Raw genomic sequence first — 20,359 nt, forward strand, 5'->3', positions numbered from 1 at the left:
TTGAGTTAAAAGAACATGTACGCTGTATATCAGTGTTTCTGCAAGAAATTGAATTTGCATGATTTTTTTTAAAACAGCAACCAAATCTTGTAAGACTATAAACAATATATTTATTAAAATTATACAACTACTTATTTTGTCTGCTGTTAATGTCAATTAAATTCAGGACCATTTTTAATGCATGTATATTCAGCAAAAACATCAGCAAAATTGGTTTGCTTTTTTATACAATTTTATTTCACATCCAGGTGACTCACATCCCCAAACGGTTCCTATTCAAATGCAAATAGTGTAAAACAAATAAAAGCAACTGGTAGAAAAAAGTATTGCACTTTTTTTTTTTTTAAATGTCACTGTTTTCATTAAAAGGGTAATGCGAATAAACCATTTTAGATGCAAAACAAGAACAAACACAGGCTGAGTAAAAGTAGGACTTTTTGTGTAATTGTGACACAAAGTACCCATAAATAAGAAAAAAAAATTATGATTTACACCAAAAAAAGACAGTTTACACATCCAGAGAGTGCCAATGCATCTGATGAATATAAAAAATGACATACATAACTCAAAATAATTACGTGAAGGCACTGTTCAATTTAGCCTTTATTTATAACATACTGCTTATAATACTATGTATTTAAAGAGAGTAACAAAATACCAGTGCAACAGCAAAAAATGAAGGCCCTATCAAAAAAGGGCAGATATAACAATGCAGATTTGCAGTTCAAAATAGTTAACAGTGTCCTATAATCACTCAGAAACACTTACACACAGTAGCACCAATGAAACAACTCAACAACTAAATGCAGTATACAGTAGAAGACTGTTTATGTTGTTTGAGATATAAAGCAACAATTAAATATGCTTTTTAAAGTCAACATAAAACTCCATTCGCAATTTGGGGAAGCCTATTCTGAGATTTTATCTCACAGTTCTATTTTTATCAGAATCCTGAGAGTTTGAATGGTGAGATAAAAAGCACACGGAAACAAGCATCCATAGTAATTTGATGTATTTCTGAATTCAACGGGATATTATATATATATATATTTTTTAATATTAAAAACATTTTTTGAAATAGGATGTACTGATGAATCTTACAGAATAAGACCAGGAATACGAATGAAAAAGAAATGAAGCAAATTCTGAGTTCATGCTGACTTGAAGAGCTTGTTGTGGTTCATCAGATATCAAGATTAACTGAGTTGATTCCACGTGATGTTTGGTGAAATTTTCGGGTCTTTCTGAGATTCTCAAGGATAATTTTTGGGCATTTCTCAGGGGCGATGCAGTGGGCATTGTGTTCCACCAGGCCAGCTGGACACTGGCATCCCGGCACACAGGGTTTGAAGCAGTGAGCCTCGATCACGCCAAGCGGCACGTCTTTATTAAAACACGTCTTAGGACACGGCGGCCCGCATTCATCAAACACATAACCGCGGTCCAACGGACAACCCACGGCTTTGGGGATGAGAAAGAGAAAGGATAGTTATACTAAAGCAGAACAAATTACTTAAATTTCCCCTTATGCAAAGAAAATACATGTCCTTATGTGTTAACCGTATTATATATTCAATTATTTAATGCATACTGCTAATACATTACCAGTCAAAAGTTTTTGAACAGTAAGTTTTTTAATGTTTTTATAGAAGTCTCTTCTGCTCACTAACCCTGTATTTATTTGATTCAAAGTACTGCAAAAACAGTAAAATTTTGAAATGTTTTTACTATTTAAAATAACTGTTTTCTACTTATATATATTTTTTAAATGTAATTTATTCCTGTGATGCAAAGCTGTTTTTTCAGCATCATTACTCCAGTCACATGATCCTTCAGAAATAATTTAAATATGCTGATTTGCAGCTCAAGAAACATGATTTATTATTATTATTATTATTATTATTATTATTATTATCAAGGCCTAAATTTAAATTTGTTTCAGGATTGTTTGATGAAAAGAAAGATCCAAAGATTCAGCATTTATCTGAAATAAAAAGCTTTTGTAATGTTATACACTATACCATTCAAATACTATACCTATACTTTACCAAATACTATGCATTATACACTATATCATTTTGTTTTTCTTTTTGTTTTTTTTGGGAAAAGACATCACAGAAATGAATACTTTTTATTTAGCAAGGATGCTTTAAATTGATCAAACGTGATGATAATACAAAATATTTCTATTTCAGATAAATGCTGTGCTGAACTTTCTATTCATCAAAGAAACTTGAAAAATTCATCTCTGCTGATTTTTACATAATAATAGTTTTTTGAGCAGCAAATTAGAATAGTGGAATGATTTCTGAAGGTACATGTGACTGGAGTAACGATCCTAAAAATTCATCTTTGAAATCACAGGAATAAATTACATTTTAAAATATATTTAAATAGAAAGCAATAAAAAGAAATATTTCACAATTGTACTGTTTGTGCTGTACTTTGGATCAAATAAATGCAGGCTTTGTGAGCAGAAGAGACTTCTTTAAAAACATTAAAAATCTTACTGTTCAGAAACTTTTGACTGGTAGTGTATATAGCATTTTATATTAATATTTTATAATATATTGAATAATACACCAGGAATTGCTGCTTTTTTTAATTATTAAAAATAAGTGACAATATACACCACAGATCAAAAGTTTTAAAACGGTAAGATTTAAAAAGAAATGTATTGGGGGGTGCTTTCTGTTTGAAAAATTTAAGTGATAATTTATTCCTGTGATGTAAAGCTGAATTTTCAGCATCATTGCCTCAGTCTTCAGTGTCACATGACCCACAAAAATCATTCCAATATGCTGATTTGCTGTTCAAGAAACATTTCTGATTATCACCAATGTTGAAAACAGCAATTTAGGACTATTTTTAGGATTCTTCAGTGAATATCATTTGAAACAGAATATTCCTCTATTGTTTTATTTCATAGGGGTCAGCTGTACAGCTCTACAGAAGACAAATGTCATTATCAAGCTCAATTTAGTTCAATAATGATTAAATTATTTATTCAATAACTGTCAATGTTGCAATGTTCATCATAAAACAAATTCAATTTAGCTATAAAGCAGCTCTACAGAAAACAACAGTATCATTATTCAGTCTAGGTCAGTGTTGATTCGATTCAGTTTAAATAACACTATCAACACTGCAACATTCATCAATTACAAAATGACGGGAAAAAATAAAAATATTTTAAAGTGAACATACTGTTCTGTAAGTGTGTATCTCACTCACCGCAGAGTGTTGGCGATCTCCACTGCAGGATAACTCCAGCCTCACGGCACTCAGACGTGTAAGCCTCCAACACTTCACACAAACACTCGTCCATATTGGATCCACAGGCACACAGATCATACACGCATGAAGCATAGAACATCTCGGGTGGCACCAGCTTATGACAGCGCTTAAACACGGGGGACTTCAGCACTGCACAGCGAGCGTTCGCAGTCTTACGGGCCGAGTAACCAGCTTTATTACATGGATTAATATTTTTTACGTCAGGACACTGAAGACTTGAATTTCCACTGCCCACCTGCAAGTGGATCAAAGTATATATAGTTTAACATTTATCTGAAATACATTATTAATTAATAACACAGGCAAAGACAGCATGGAGATGTTTTAGTGTTTCAACCTTCCAGTTGTTTCCAAACACTGCTTCAGAGGTGGTGATTTGTCCGTTGCGTAGTTTCATGTCGTCCTGAGAATAGTTATTGAAGTTGCCGCATAAGCCACACATCTTCTTCTTGTAGGTACCAGGAACACTGACTTCCAGATGAGAACGCCCATTCCACAACACCTTACATCACAATTCATTAAAAAATATTAAAAATGAATGAAAATTAATGTGGGCTATCCATATAGATAATCTGGTCTAGGAAGAATTAGATGAGAAATGTTTGAATTCACACTTAAATCTCAGACTTTGGTATATAGGCCAATTTAAGCACAATTTGAGACATTAAAGCTCTTCTGAAATTTCAAGATTCCCTTTTGTTCTCATTAGAAAAAAATCAAATAAGCAAGAAACTTCTGTAAGGATCTCTGTTTGCTCTCTATATAATCGCATTGAAATGCCAGTAAGGCATAACTGGACTAGATAGTAAAGTTCATAGACAAACTTTAAGTTGGCTTGAAAAAGCCTAGCCAAAAAGTTTTAAAAGTTTGACTGTTTTCAGTTTAAAATACTTTTCATCTTAAAATAATCTGAAAGATTAAAGTCAGAATGTTTTGAAGGCAATACAGTATATTAAAAAAACAAACAGATTTTGGGTTTGCTAGGCTACCTGGGGTGGTTGCTAGGGTACTTGGGGTGATTGCTAGGGCGGTTGCTAGGCTACCTGGGGTGGTTGCTAGGGTGTTGCTGTGTGGTTGCTAGGGTACTTGGGGTGATTGCTAGGGCGGTTGCTAGGGTATCTGGGGTGGTTGCTAGGGTGTTGCTATGTGGTTGCTAGGGTACTTGGGTTGGTTGCTAGGGTGTTTTTATTTGGTTGCTATGGTACTTGGGAAGTGTTGCTATGCGGTTGCTAGGGTGTTGCCACGGTACCTGGGGTGCTTGCGGTCGCTAGGGTACCTGGATTAGTCGCTAGGGTGTTGCTATACAGTTGCTAAGGTACTCTGGGTGGTTGCTAAGGTGTTACTAGCATATTGTTACCATGATTAACAAGTTACTAACGTGTTGCTAGCATGTTTCTAGCATGATTAACATGTTGTTAACATGATTAGCAAGTTACTAGCATGTTGCTAGCATGTTTTTAACATGTTAGCATGTTTTAGCATTATTAACAAGTTACTAACGTGTTGCTAGCATGTTTCTAGCATGATTAACATGTTGTTAACATGATTAGCAAGTTACTAGCATGTTGCTAGCATGTTTTTAACATTTTTAACATGTTACTAACATGTTAGCATGTTTTAGCATGATTACATGCTAAAACATGCAAGTTACTAACGTGTTGCTAGCATGTTTCTACCATGATTAACATGTTGTTAACATGATTAGCAAGTTACTAGCATGTTGCTAGCATGTTTTTAACATGTTTAACATGTTACTAACATGTTAGCATGTTTTAGCATGATTAACATGTTACTAACATGCTAGCATATTTTAACATGATTAACATGTTACTAACATGCTTCTAACATGATTAACAAGTTACTAACGTGTTGCTAGCATGTTTCTAGCATGATTAACATGTTGTTAACATGATTAGCAAGTTACTAGCATTTTGCCAGCATGCTTTTAACACGTTTAACATGTTACTAACATGTTAGCATGTTTTAGCATGATTAACAAGTTACTAGCATGTTGCCAGCATAACGTTACTAACATGTTAGCATGTTTTAGCATGATTAACAAGTTACTAGCAAGTTGCTAGCATATTTTAACATGATTAACATGTTACTAACATGCTTCTAACATGATTAGCAAGTTACTAGCATGTTTCTAGCATGATTAGCATGTTACTAGCATGATTAGCAAGTTATTAACATGTTTCTAGCATGCTTAGCATGTTACTAGCATGTTTCTAGCATGCTTAGCATGTTACTAGCATGTTTCTAGCATGCTTAGCATGTTACTAACATGTTTCTAGCATGATTAACATGTTACTAGCATGCTGCAAGCATGATTAACAAGTTATTAGCATGTTGCTAGCATGTTTTAGCATGTTTAACATGTTGCTAGCATGTTTTTAGCATGATTAGCATGTTACTAGCATGTTGCTACCACGATTAACAAGTTGCTAACTTGATTAGCATGTTATTAGCATGTTGCTAGCATGATTAGCAAGTTATTAGCATGTTGCTAACATGTTTTTAGCATAAGCAGCATGTTACTAGCATGATTCTAGCATAAAATCTTGTTTATGATGTTTTTTTCCTACAAGAGACTGAACACAGAGTGAATTTATATAGAAGCTGTACCTTCAGCCCAACATTGGTGTTCAGGAGGATGGTGTTGGTCTTGCGCTCCAGGTAAACATACGGTTCTTTAAGAAACGGCAGAGAGACTGGCTCATAATCAACCTGATGCATAAAAAACAAAAAGAGGAAGAAGAATTAGCAATAAGCAAAGCTGTGAATATTATAGATAAAAGTGTCTAAAGAAAAGTTTAAGGTAAAAACAACTGTTAATTTGGCTTAGGGTATCCCAATTTTGATTTGATGAAAGTTTAAGCTGACGAAATGTGAGTCAATTAAAAGCTAATAAATTAAAAATAAATAATAAAAAAAATATATAAAATAAAATGAAATAAAATTGCTAAAAAGATTTACCTGTATGTCATTTGACCATTAACCAACATAAATGTAATGTAAACAAGCACATATGTTCAAAAATAGTTTGAAATCTACAAAATAAAATGTGCATGGTATGCAATGAAAATGATTAAACACCCCTGTAGAATATATTACCTTGACAATCCAGTCCTGAAGCAGCTGTACCACAGTATCTCCAATTAACACGGTCACTTCTTTAGTCCAAGACACTCCCTTACGTCCCCGGTCCTCATTAGACACATGAACACTGAAACATAAACACAAGTGGCTGTTCAGACTATGCACACATGGACTACACTTTTTAAGTATCTGTATGTTGCTAGCTTTCACTTTTGGGTGAATTATCCCTCTAATGCACAAGACACACTACTGATCAAACATCCGGTGTCAGTCTCATGCTAACTCATTTGATCAAAAAATACAGTAAAAACAGTAATATTGTGAAATGTTATTACAATTTAAAATAACTGTTTTCTATTTGATTATATCATATATTTTAAAACATAATTTATTTCTGTGATGCAAAGCTGAATTTTCAGCATAATTACTCCAGTCTTCAGTGTCACATGATCCGTCAGAAATCATTCTAATATGCTGATCTGCTGCTCAAGAAACAATTCTTATTATTATCAATGAAAACTGTGATATATGATTTGTGGACTGTGATATATCAGAGCAAAAAGTTCAGTAGAAGAGCATTTATTTAAAAGATTTGTTTTGTAACATTATTAATGTTTTTACTGTCACTTTTAAACAATTTTAATGCATCCCTGCTGAATAAAACTATTAATTTTTTTTTTTTTTTTAAATCTGACTGACCACAACCTTTAAACAGTAGTGTAGGAGTGGGCAATATGACCAAAATAAGTAATTTTATTTTCTTAGTAACGATATACAGTGCCCTCCACTAATATTGGCACCCTTGGTAAATATGAGCAAGGGCGGCTATGAAAATAAATCTGCTTTGTTTATCTTTTTGATCTTACATTAAAAAAATTCACAAAATGCTAACCTTTCATTGAAGCAAAACAATTAAAATTGGGGGGAAACTTACGTTATGAAATAAATATTTTTCTCTAACGCATGGTGGGCACAATTATTGGCACCCTTAGAAATAATAATGAGTAAAATATCTCTGAAGTATATTCCCATTCATATTTGCATTTATTTAGCACACCAGAATGGCTAGGAGTATGATATTGTCCAGCCATGACTTTCTGTTTCACAGGAATATAAATATGAGGAGCACAAAGGCCAAATTCCCTTAATCATCCATCACAAGGAATAAAACCAAATAATATAGTTCTGATGTGCAGAACAAGATTGTTGAGCTTCACAAAATAGAAAGTGGCTGTAAGAAATAAGCCAAAGCATTGAAAAGTCCCATTTCCACCATCAAGGCAATAATTAAGAATTTCAATCAACTAAAGATGTTACAAATCTAAATGGAAAAAGATGTGTGTCTATATCATCCTAATGCATGGTGAGGAGGAGAGTTTAAGTGTCCAAAGACTCTCCAAGTATCACATCAGGAGAATTGCAGAGATTAATTGAGTCTTGGGGTAAAAAGAAAAATCCTCCTTGCTCATCCAAAAACAAACTCCAGCGTATTTAGTTGTCAGACACGACTTAAATTTCAAATGGGACTGGCTTCTTTGGTCAGATGAAACTAAAAAAGAGCTTTCTGGCAGCAAACCCACCAGATGGTTTTGGTACAGAAAGTACCCCATTCCCACATTTAAATATACTGCTGGATCTTTAATGTTGTGGTCTTATTTTCCTGCCAGAGGTCCTGGACATCTTGTTCAGATACATGGCATCATGGATTCTAGCAAATACCAACAGATAAAAAATCTAAACCTGACTGCATCTGTTAGAAGTTCTATAATGAGCTGTGGTTGGATCCTCCATCAGGTCAATGATCCAAATCAAACATCAAAATCTACACAAAAATGTGTCACTGAGCATAAAATGAAGCTTCTGCCATGGCCGTCCCAGTTAGAAAATGAGTGAAGTGAACTGAAGAGAAAAAGCACCAGCATGGAGCTGGGAAACTGAAGGATCTGAAGAGTTTCTGTATGAAGGAATGGTCTCTAATCTTATGTCAGGTGTTCTCCAAACTCTTCAGGCAATAAAGGAGAAAACTCAGAGCTGTTATCTTGAATAAAGGACGTTACAATAATTGGGTGCCAATAATTGCGGTCAACATGAACTAGAGAAAAACATTTATTTCATAATGAGATTTCCCCCCTGCTTTCCATTGTTTTGCTTCAAGAATTTTGTGAATTTTTTGAACGAAAGATTAAAAGGATAAACAATGCAGATTTATTTTCACAGCCACCTTCGCTCATATTTACCAAGGGTGCCAATATTAGTGGAGGGCACTGTATATCACAATATACTTATTTTTGCTTTAAATAAGGTCATCAAAATTTTTGATACCATTGAAATTTCATAATTCTTTTCTAAAACTAAACCTAACACCAGCCTAAATTTTAAAAAAGCTCAATGAAGACAAGTAAACAGCCAGCATTAAATAAGAATAAGAAACTAATTACAAGCAAATCGTTGAACAAATAAGAAATGCTCCATATATTGTATTAAAAAATTCTAATGAATAAAAAATGCACTTCTTCACTGTGTAAATTTAATATACATTTCTTCTTATTAAAGTTACAAAAGTGATTTAGTCAAAAGCAGTGAGAGATTTTCTCTCTTTTGTTGCCAGGAATATTAAACTGGCATCACTTTAGGAGCTGCCCAGATTCAATATACTGTTACATGTGTTTTATTTCTTAGCTGTTTGCTTTCACTTAAGACCTAAATTACTGTGTTTATGAGAACACTTGCAAAGATGGCTATTTTGATACATACAGTTGTGGATATTTAATCATGGCAAAAAGTTGCAAAAATAATTCTCTCTCTGACAGCACTTGCATATTGCGAAATGAGTTCTCTTTTGCAGCTGATTGTGTTTCAATGACTTTAAATCACTTGTTTCAAAACCACAATGCTTAAAAAAGCATTTCGTGACCACATCGTGATAATCCGAAATCTCTATCAGTTGACATATTTCTACCAGTTCGCTGTGATTACCAGTATATCGCCCACCCCTAAGTCTAGATATGAGTGAGGCAATATACTGAGCACCTGAAGTCTCCGCCCTCACAGTCCCGAGCCAGAACATATGTGCACGTCCCCTGGAAGTTCACCATCTTTCCATCAAACGTTCGGTAATGAGGGTCTCCAAACACAACACAGGTGGCGGGGTGAGGAATGCAGTGAGGACAACACATTCCCGGTACCTGAACTGGCGTTTCATCCTGTAAACACACAAATGTGCTATATATTCAACTCAGTTATACTTTATAAGCCCAAAATGTCATCACTATCCAAAAATATCCTCACCAATATAGTAAAACTTCTCAAACACCGATTTGTGAGTTATATACAGTAATCTCAAAGGTGTCATGTTATCTTACCGAGGCACACGTGAGTGATGGGCATCTCTGGGTTTGGCAGTGCACGTCTCCATACACACAGGAGCAGGATGTACACTCGTCCACCTCCCAGTGGTCATTGTGGTTGTACCGCTGTTTGTCGTACACACAGTGTTCATGAGCTTCTTTGGCGTAAAATACAGATATGATGGCTGTGCATTCAGGACAGCACTTCTCAGTGTTCTTCACTTTGATCGATCCATCCGGACATTCAAGAGGAGGACACTCCTGCAGATCACACTTGATATGCCCTTGCTAACACACACACACACACACACACATATATATGTATATATATATATATATATTAGGGCTGGCAAACGATTAATCGTGATTAATCACATACAAAATAAAATATTTGAGTTTGCCAAATATATATGTGTGTAATGTGTGTTATTATTATGTATATATAAATACACACAAATCAAAGTATATATTTAAGAGACATGTTATTTATGTACAAAATATTTTTATTTATAATATAAATTCTATAAATATTAAAATAAATACATATACATATATATATATTTCTTAAATATATACATGAATGTGCTTGTATTTATATATGCATAATAATTACACACTGTACACACACATATATTAGGCAAACTCAAATATATATTAATTTAAAATGTGCTTCATTCTCCATTAACATTATGTTTTTTTTTAGAGCTATTGGTTTCATGTTTCATAAAAAATAACATAAAACAGTCAAAATTTTAGTACAGGTTTTAAATCTGTAACAAGCTTTTGTTATTTTTATTATGTCTTGTTTTTCTTTTTTTAAATATTTATATATACAGGGTATCTACAAGATTTTGAAGCTAATATTTAGGACATTTTAAGACCTGTACAAATAAAATTAATACCATATGAGCGGGATAGGGCAATGTCTAACATATTAAACTGTAAAATGACTGTAAAAACCCTGATTTACGGTTCAGATACAGTTTTTCACAAAAACAAAAAGTTTTATAAAATAATAAACTTCACATTTCAGCCTTTAAGCCATTTATGGATGAGTCAAAAGTTTCAATTAATATATGAAGACCCCTTGAAATCATAATTAAGAATTTCTTGTACCATAACTAAATTTAAGACTTTTAAAGGACCTTTTTAAGTTGTTTTTATTATAGTTTTAGTTTATTTTAGTACTTTGAAATGTGCTTAAAGCTTCATTAAAATGTAATAGATATGTCTCCAGAGCTTTTGGTGCAGATGAGTGTCTTTATGGTTCATTTGGTTGATATGAGTGTTGTTTCCTTTTAAAAAGCATCAAAACAACAATTTGCTGATAAAACCTACTTAACTTGAAGTTTGATTTGAGATGTTCCATTAAGAATAACAAAACGGTTAAATGTTTAGTTTAAGTTTTAATTTTGTTTAATTTTTTAAAATCTTCTATTTAGCTTTATACTATTTTTAATTCACTTTTAGGTTCATATGCATGTTTAATATCTGAGTTTGATTCATTTGTTTGATGTGAGAGTTTTCATGTTAAAAAGCATCAAATTAACATATTTCAGGAAAATGACTTCAAAAATAAAAAAAGATGCAAAATAACATAAAACAATTATTTGTTTGTTTCTCCTAAACTGGTTCCTGCCAATTAAATGTTTTCCTCACATTACAGATGCAGGTGACGCACTCGTTCTCCTTGTCTGTCCATCTCCGGCCGTTTGGCACACGGGTTTGATCGCCCTCTAATACGCACTCTGAGACGCACACACATACAGATGAGCACACATGTACAATGAGAACCAACACTACATTATTTCTGACAGAGAAACTCTGTACCATCACAGATGGGGCAGCAGGAATCCGGCGGTGTGTGCTGATCAGCTGGAGGGCAGCTGAGAGGAGGACAGCCCCGATGGATACACGTCCACGTCAAATCCTATGCAAACTCATACATTATCACTCATACATCAGATCAACACACACTGCTTTATAAAACAATAGTGTGTGTGTTTGAATACCTTGCACTGACAGGTAAAACAGGGATCATCTGTGGCCAGCACTTCATTACCGATCAGTGTAGCTGTGCAATTACTGAGGGGCTCTGAAACACAAACCACATGAATAAAACAATCATCCTGTAAGAACATTTATTTTAAAATGATCTGGAGGAGCTCAACTATAATTTAAAATTAGGACAGGCATGTGTTGGGTTAATAATGCTGTTGGATTCTTATTTTGATATTAAATACATCCAATTGTGTAATTTCTGTAATGCGACTATTTAAGTGCCTTGCACTGCAATTTTGCATTTCCCACTCAATCAAATAATCTTTAAAAGATCTTAAAATTATCTTGATTTAGAAGACATGCCACATTTAATTTGACATAAATTAAAGGTTGCCATAAGTATGATTTGTTCATTGTTTCATTGTTGTGAAGTTTGAGTCAAAGTTTGACTTTTGTATTAGTGTAGAAGAACATGATGAAAATTAGAATTAATTAGAAATAAGGGCACTGAATAAATTTAACTTACATACATCAAAACATGTTTTTTATCATCTGAAATGAAATTAAAAATAAAATGAAAATATAAATAATAGAAATGAAGAAAGAAAAATTAAATATAACAATGAAACTGATCAGTTATTTTAGAACTATTTATATAATATTACAGTATTCATTAATACTTCAAATTAGCAATTATTTTTCTATTTTCAGTTTCATTTTATTGTTATTGTAGTTTTATGTTCATTATTTAGTTTCTGTTTGTTTACTTTTGTCATATTTATTAATGTTTTATAATGCTTATGTGTATATTTAGGGTTTTTTAATATTTCTATTTAGCTTTATTTTTATTTCAGCTTTAGTCTAATTAATTTAGCAATTAATAAATTCCATTTTATAGTGCAACAATTTCAACTTGCACTCATTGAACTAATTTTTGCTTTTTAAGTTTCAGCTGTTATTTATTTGTATTTAATTTTAGCTTTATTGCAATTACAGAAACCATTTCAATTTATTTCAATAAAAAATTCATAACATTAGTTAATGCATTAGTTATCATTAGCAATAATGGACAATACTTTTACAGCATGCAGGTTAATGTTAATTTCTATTTTTTTTTTATATTTCAAATTGTGTAAATTAACATAAAGGTATTATGAACAAACATAATTTATAACATATATGCCTTTGTTCATTTTTAATTTACCAATCAATTTAATATGTGAGAAGAAAGAGACTATAGAGTGATACAAGAAACAGAAAACTAGCACAGCAATGTTAAACATTTGCTGACAGCAGTGTTTATACTAACGTGCACAGACAGGGCAGCAGGAGTCAGATTCGCTGTATTGAATGTTGTGTTTAGGACAGTCCACCAGACTCGGGCACTGCTTCCTGTAACAGCGCATGTGCTGTCCTCCGTCTGGCATCACCTATGACACACACACACACTGTAAGGCGAGCAAACCCACATATGCACACAACGTGTTCTGATGAGCCGTACCTCACAGGTGCAGATCTCACACGGGTTATCAGAGGGATGGAAACTCTCTCCAGGGCTGTACACACGGCCATTATACACACAGTCTGACAGAAGAAAAATACATCTCAAACTAAAGACTTTCAAAACAAAACTATGCATGCTCAAAACAGTTTGTAGGGATTGTAGGTATACCTGCACACACCGGGCAACATTCGCCTGGCACGCTGATCTGGTTTACACAGGTGGACAGACAGTGGACCTTCGAACATGTGGTCACTCCATTCACACACATGCAGGACATGCAGGGACTGCTGGATGCAAACCAGGTACTGCCTTCAAGGTGCTCGACGCCATCATAAATACAGCCTGAGAGAGAAAGACAGCTCTAGTAGCACTTATTTTAAAGTCAAAGTATGATGTTTTCAATGATTATTCAATATTAGATATACTAATAGTATTTACAATATTTTAGATTTAATAATTTTTTATATATTATATATATATATGTTATATGTATATGTTTTCATTAGCTGTATAAATATATTTACAATTAAATAATACAAAAATAATACAATAAAACAATAAAAATCTAACACAAATAATAAAGTAATAATAAAAAAATTGTTTAAATAATGTAAATAAAAATAATAATACAATATATTAAATTCACTTTTAATAAATAAAGTACCTCAAAACAAAATGATTCATTCATTAATCTTCAATCTTCGAGATTTGGATGACACAACTATGACTACATTATATATGACTGCAAATAAACATTTTTTTAAATTGAAATGAAGGGGGGGGGTGCAAATAATACAGGAAAATGTTCAAAAACCTTACACAAAACACAAAAATGTAAAAATGCTGCCTTGACTAATAACTGAAAGTATTAAAATTACTTAAACTAAAATTTAAATTAAAAAATAAACCTAATTAAATTTATTATTATACAATATTACAATATATAACTATAATTATGTTATATTATATAACATTAATACATGTTAAAAACAATGGTAGAATATGGGACTACTGATGTAAACTTTTTGTTTTTATATATACAGTGAGCAGAACAATTGCAACATAAGGGTAAAAAAGTGTAGACACACACTGACCTTTGCACTGTGGGCAGCACTGTCCCGGCAGGGTGATGGGGTTATGGCAGGAAACCGTGGGACAGGTGACCGGGCTGCAACTAATAGAGCCGCTCTGACACACGCAGCGCTTGCAGGGGTCTGAGGGGGCGTAAAACGTCTGTGTGTTTCCGTATATCTGCCCTTCAAACAGACAGCGGTCACACACCGGACAGCAGCCCGTAGTGTCCCCCGGATGTGTGCACTGCTGAGGACACTCCCTCCTGTCGCATAACTGGGCTCCGTCCTGAAAAATCACATACATGTACAGACTGAAAATGATGTACTGTGTTGAAATGATTTTATCAGATGGTAATACCATGATATTTTGGTATACAGTATAACACGTTACCATATTCATGATATTTGTATGGTAATACACAAGAAAATGCACATTGAAAATGCTCTAAAACATGATACTACAACGGTATTTTACTTTTTATTTAATTATTTTTGTTATGCATTTTTATTTTATTATTTAATATTTTCGTTATTTTTATTTTTTAATATTTGATTTTATTGCTGACAGTGGAAAAACACTTAATTGAAATGACACTTTTTTTGTTAATGCACTATTGCTAATAGCAAAAAACAATCATTCAAAATCAAAATCACTCTTCACAACTGTTTTTGTTTTATTATTTTATTGTTGAAAGTGGTTAAGTTATGTTTTGACTTGCAACTGCTGTACTATAGTACAGTAATAGTATCTATTGGTAATGCTGTATAATTGATTTAATTAACTATTATACAGTAGGCCATGTTACTTTTTGATTACCATATTTATGTACAATGATATTTGCATCATACTCAAGAGAGAACACGATAGCACATAGTGTCAGGGTTCCAGAGAGAGAGAGAGAGAGAGTTGTGGGTTAACTGAATTAAGTATTTATTGATAAATGGAAGAAGAGAAACAAAGAAGGTTCAGTTCAAACATAAGATCATGACCTAAAACAAACAAACAAAAACAAAACCGATTAAACTTAGCTTCAGGAATTAAGTACTGCTGGAGGTGGTGGTAATCAGGGTTTTCAGGCTGGAAGACAGGCTGATGAAGATTCACAAGAGCAAGGAGCATTGAGTCCGGTATCTAACGAGTAGATCTGACAACTGACAGAGAAAGTCCTGGGTATTTATAGAGGTGAGCAGTGATTGAGTGCGTGGCCGGTGATCAGAAGGCTGGTGATTGTGAACGAGTGGGTGTGGTGAAGGAATCTGACGGTCCGGGTGTGGTACTGACAGTACACCCTCCTCCATGGGCAGCTCCCGATGCCCGAAAGTGATGGCGAGGGCGGCCCCTAGGTCTGGGTGCAGGTCTTTCTGGGTGTTGTTGATGGAATTCGGAGAGTAGCGTAGGATCTAAGATATCCTTGCGTGGAATCCAAGACCTCTCCTCAGGACCATAGCCTTCCCAGTCTATGAGGTATTCGATCTGGCCCCCTCGCCGTCGGGAATCTAATATCTCCTTTACCCGATAGATGGATGGGTCTTCCAGGATCTCCGGAGGAGGAGGTACCTCGGTGCCGTCAGATTCTGTGGAGGGAGGAAGAGGAGGATTAGTGGCAGGTTTAAGGAGGGAAACATGGAATGCAGGGTGTATGCGGTAGTGAGAAGGGAGCTGGAGCTGGTAGGTGACGGGGTTAAGTTGCCTCTGGATGGGAAATGGCCCGATGTACCGCGGACTGAGTTTCTTGCAGGGCAGCCGGAGGTGGATGTCCTTGGTGGAGAGCCAGACTAACTCTCCAGGTTGAAAGGTGGGAGCTGGACGACGTCGGACATCCGCAAAGATCTTGTGACTCCGGACTGCGTGCTGGAGGTGTACATGGGCCGAGTCCCAGACCCTCTCACTCTCCCGGAACCAGTGGTCGACGGCTGGGACGTTACTGGGCTCTCCTGACCAGGGGAACAGAGCGGGTTGATAGCCCAGAACACATTGAAACGGAGTGAGGCCGGTGGTGGATTGTCTCAATGAGTTCTGGGCGTATTCAGCCCAAGGAAGGTAACGGCTCCAGTCGTGCTGATTGGAAGAGCAATAGGCCCGGAGGTATCGTCCGAGTTCTTGAATCATCCGCTCAGTCTGCCCGTTAGTTTGAGGGTGGTAACCGGATGACAGGCTGACGGATATCTGGAGATTTCTGAAGAAGGCGTGCCAGACACGAGAGATGAACTATGGCCCCCTGTCAGACACAATATCTTCAGGTAGGCCGTAGTACCGGAAAATGAAATGAAGGAGGGCTTCAGCTGTTTCCATGGCCGTTGGTAAGCAACTCAGGGGTATGAATTTGCAGGACTTGGAAAACCTGTCTACGATGACTAGGATGTAGGTATAGTTGTTAGATAACGGTAAGTCTGTGACAAAATCAATGCCTATATGGGACCAAGGACGAGTAGGTATGGGTAATGGCACGAGTTTTCCACATGGTAACTGGCGAGGTGTGTTGGTCATGGCACAGACTGAGCAGGCACGGACATGTTGGGATACCTCGCTGGCCATTTGTGGCCACCAGAACCGAGAACGAAGGAGTGAGAGGGTCCTCTTGCTGCCTGGATGTCCAGAGCCCGGAGAGGAGTGAACGGAGTCCAAAAGGGCTGAGCGCATGGATGATGGAACGTACAGTTTGTCTTCTGGACCTCCCAGCGGAACTGGCTCCAGGGAAGTAGATTCCTGGAGCTGGCGATCGAGGTCCCAGATGATGGGGCAAAGGAAGTGCTCTGGAGGAAGGATGGGATCGGAGGTGGTCGGCAGGTCTGGCTGATGGAGGCGTGATAAGGCGTCGCCTTAACATTCTTGTGGCCAGGACGATAGGTGATGGTGAAACGAAATCTAGAGAAGAAGAGGGCCCACCGAGCCTGGCGAGGGTTCAGTCGCTTTGCCTCTCTGATGTACTCCAAGTTACGGTGATCAGTGATTACGGAGAACGGATGTCTAGCGCCCTCGAGCCAATGTCTCCATTCCTCCAGAGCCAGCAGTTCCCGGTTGCCGATGTCGTAGTTTTGTTCCGCCGGGGAGAACTTCCGAGAAAAGAAGGCGCATGGATGAAGTTTAGGAGGCTCTCCAGAGTATTGTGAGAGTACGGCTCCCGCTCCGATGGTGGAGGCATCCACCTCCACGATGAAGGGCTCTTGTGGATCGGGGAGGACTAGAGCAGGAGCCGTACAGAAGGCAGATTTTAAGGAGGCAAAGGCTTGTGAGGCGGAGGGAGTCCAGGTAAGGGTCTTCGGTTTCTCCTTCAGAGGGTTGGTGAGGGTGGCAGAAAGAAGGCTGAACTGGCTGATGAAGCGGCGGTAGAAATTGGCGAAGCCCAGGAAACGCTGTAGCTCTTTAACAGAGGTAGGTTGGGGCCAGTCCCGGATGGCTGCGACCTTGCTAGTATCCATGCTGATCCCGTCAGGGCCGATGACGTACCCGAGGAACTGGATGGTGTTTTGGTGGAACTCGCATTTCTCTGCCTTGAGGTAAAGGTGGTGTTGTCTCAGCTTCAGAAGGACCTGCGCAACGTGGTGGCGGTGTTCGGCCAGGTTCCGGGAATAAATCAGAATGTCGTCGATGTACACTACAACGAACTGATGGAGGAATTCCCGGAACACCTCGTTCATGAAGCTCTGGAAGACAGAGGGCGCGTTGACTAGCCCGTACGGCATAACCCGGTAATGGTAGTGGCCAGCAGGGGTGATGAAAGCGGTCTTCCATTCGTCTCCAGAGTGAATGCGGACGAGGTTGTAAGCGCTGCGAAGGTCCAACTTGGAGAAGATGCGAGCCCCACGCAGTTCCTCCAGGGCAGCTGGGACCAAGGGAAGAGGATAAGGAAATTTGATGGTCTGGGAATTGAGGACACGATAGTCAATGCAAGGTCGCAGGCCTCCGTCCTTCTCCACAAAGAAGAAACTGGAGGCGGCTGGCGAGGTGGAAGGGACGATGAAACCTTGTTGGAGAGCCTCCTTAATGTACTCCTCCATGGCCTTCTGCTCCGGGATGGACAACGGGTAGATCTTACCCTTAGGTAATTTCGCTCCAGGCAGCAAGTCGATGGCGCAGTCCCATGGCCTGTGTGGTGGGAGTTTGGTGGCAGCCTGCTTGCTGAACACGTCCTGGAACGCCCGGTAGTCTTCGGGTATGGAGGTGCTCTTGTAGGATTCGGGACTCTCCACTAGGGTGGATTGCAGTTGCAGGTTGGGACTGGGAAGGTTTTGAAGGCAGGATTTATGGCACTCGGGACTCCACCGGAGGATATCACATCTAGTCCAGTCCACCATCGGGGAGTGTTTGACGAGCCATGGGCGTCCCAGGATGATATCCACTGTGGCACCCTCCAACACCAGAAAGGAGATTTCCTCTGAGTGGAAGTTGCCGATTCGGAGTTGACAGACTGGAGATCGATGTTTTATGCGGCCGGGTCCCAGGGGCTCACCTCTGATGGTGTTGATACGGTATTGTGGTTCTTGAGGAAGAGCAGGGAGGTTCAAATCCTTTAAGGTGTTGAGCGAGATGAAGTTCCCCGAGGCACCAGAGTCGACGAGGGCTTTGACTGTGAAGATAGAATTTTTTATCAATAGCCGGACTGATAACTGAGACATGCTGATCACATCGGGAAAGACTTGCATGATACTCACAAAAGGTCTGGGAGGGCGAACTGGACAGGAGTTCAGGGCATGACCATTTTCCCCACAGTACAAGCAGAGCACTTGGGACACACGGCGGAATCTTTCGGTTGCAGAGAGATGATATGAATCAGTTTGCATGGGCTCTGGTGTTGAAGGGATTTTCTCAGGGTTGGGCGAGGCGGCAAGTGAACCGTGAGATTCAGGGACACATGCTGACAGACGTTGAGCAATTTGAACAGTCTTTTGCATGAGGGCTTCCAGACCAATTGCATCGTCGAAAATCACCAGCTGCTGTCTAATGCCGATGTTCAGGCCCTGGCGATACGCTGAGCAGAGCGCTGGCTTGTTCCATCCACTAAGGGTCGCCACAGTGTGAAAACGGAGGGTATAATCACTCACTGAAGAAGAACCTTGGCGGAGACGGTACAATTCATCTGAAGGAGACAGTTTTCCGGTGGCTTTTCCAAATACTTCTTTGAAATGTTTGACGAAGGAGGTGGGACTACCAATAATGGGATTTTCCGCTTGCCACAGTGCGTCCGCCCAATCCAGCGCTCTGCCCGACAGCAGACTGGTGATGAAAGCAGTTTTAGATCGCTCCGTCGGGAAACGCTGAGGTTGCATCTCAAAATACAAGGTGCACTGAAGCAGGAAGCCGTTACATTTAGCCGCCTCGCCCTAATAACAAGCAGGTAAGGCCATGGGACTTCCAGAGGCAAGCGGGGTAGTACTCGGTTGAAACTGGTGAAGTGATAGGAGAGGATCCGAAGAGGGGCGAACAGACATGATGAGGGAATCTGTTTTCTTTGGTCAGATCTTCTGTCAGGGTTCCAGAGAGAGAGAGAGAGTTGTGGGTTAACTGAATTAAGTATTTATTGATAAATGGAAGAAGACATAAAACATAACAAACAAAAACAAAACCGATTAAACTTAGCTTCAGGAATTAAGTACTGCTGGAGGTGGTGGTAATCAGGGTTTTCAGGCTGGAAGACAGGCTGATGAAGATTCACAAGAGCAAGGAGCATTGAGTCCGGTATCTAACGAGTAGATCTGACAACTGACAGAGAAAGTCCTGGGTATTTATAGAGGTGAGCAGTGATTGAGTGCAGGTGCCGGTGATCAGAAGGCTGGTGATTGTGAACGAGTGGGTGTGGTGAAGGAATCTGACGGTCCGGGTGTGGTACTGACACATAGTATATGCCCAAAAAACATGGTATTACAACATGACATTTTTATTTTGTATGTAATTTAAATTTAGTTCATTTTATATTTAATTTTGTTATTTAATATTTTATTTTAGTTTTTTTAAATGCTGCCAGTGGGAAAACATGGTATTACAACATGGTATTTTAATTTTATATTTTATTGTAGTTTATTTTATTTTATGTTTT

The 20,359-nt window shown here is 37.6% G+C and overlaps 1 protein-coding gene across 2 annotated transcripts in view; it reads right to left on the reverse strand.

Annotated features, from left to right (window-relative positions):
• Positions 1–20,359, reverse strand: part of kcp (kielin cysteine rich BMP regulator) — a 55,882-nt gene that overhangs the window by 758 nt on the left and 34,765 nt on the right. The window contains exons 32-45 of one of the 2 annotated variants that reach the window (XM_051135412.1): positions 14,346–14,610; positions 13,420–13,593; positions 13,249–13,331; positions 13,057–13,177; positions 11,759–11,841; positions 11,577–11,676; positions 11,406–11,494; positions 9,762–10,034; positions 9,430–9,602; positions 6,415–6,526; positions 5,926–6,027; positions 3,635–3,799; positions 3,235–3,532; positions 224–1,461 (exon numbers count right to left, since the gene is read on the reverse strand). In XM_051135412.1, the coding sequence (XP_050991369.1) occupies positions 1,184–1,461; positions 3,235–3,532; positions 3,635–3,799; positions 5,926–6,027; positions 6,415–6,526; positions 9,430–9,602; positions 9,762–10,034; positions 11,406–11,494; positions 11,577–11,676; positions 11,759–11,841; positions 13,057–13,177; positions 13,249–13,331; positions 13,420–13,593; positions 14,346–14,610 (2,316 nt within the window). In that variant the 3' untranslated portion in view covers positions 224–1,183. Of the gene's footprint in view, positions 1–223; positions 1,462–3,234; positions 3,533–3,634; positions 3,800–5,925; positions 6,028–6,414; positions 6,527–9,429; positions 9,603–9,761; positions 10,035–11,405; positions 11,495–11,576; positions 11,677–11,758; positions 11,842–13,056; positions 13,178–13,248; positions 13,332–13,419; positions 13,594–14,345; positions 14,611–20,359 lie in introns of those variants that run through there. The other variant, XR_007829716.1, reaches the window with a different exon arrangement.

The sequence above is a fragment of the Labeo rohita genome, chromosome 18 (assembly GCF_022985175.1).
Source record: "Labeo rohita strain BAU-BD-2019 chromosome 18, IGBB_LRoh.1.0, whole genome shotgun sequence".
NCBI lineage: Eukaryota > Metazoa > Chordata > Actinopteri > Cypriniformes > Cyprinidae > Labeo > Labeo rohita.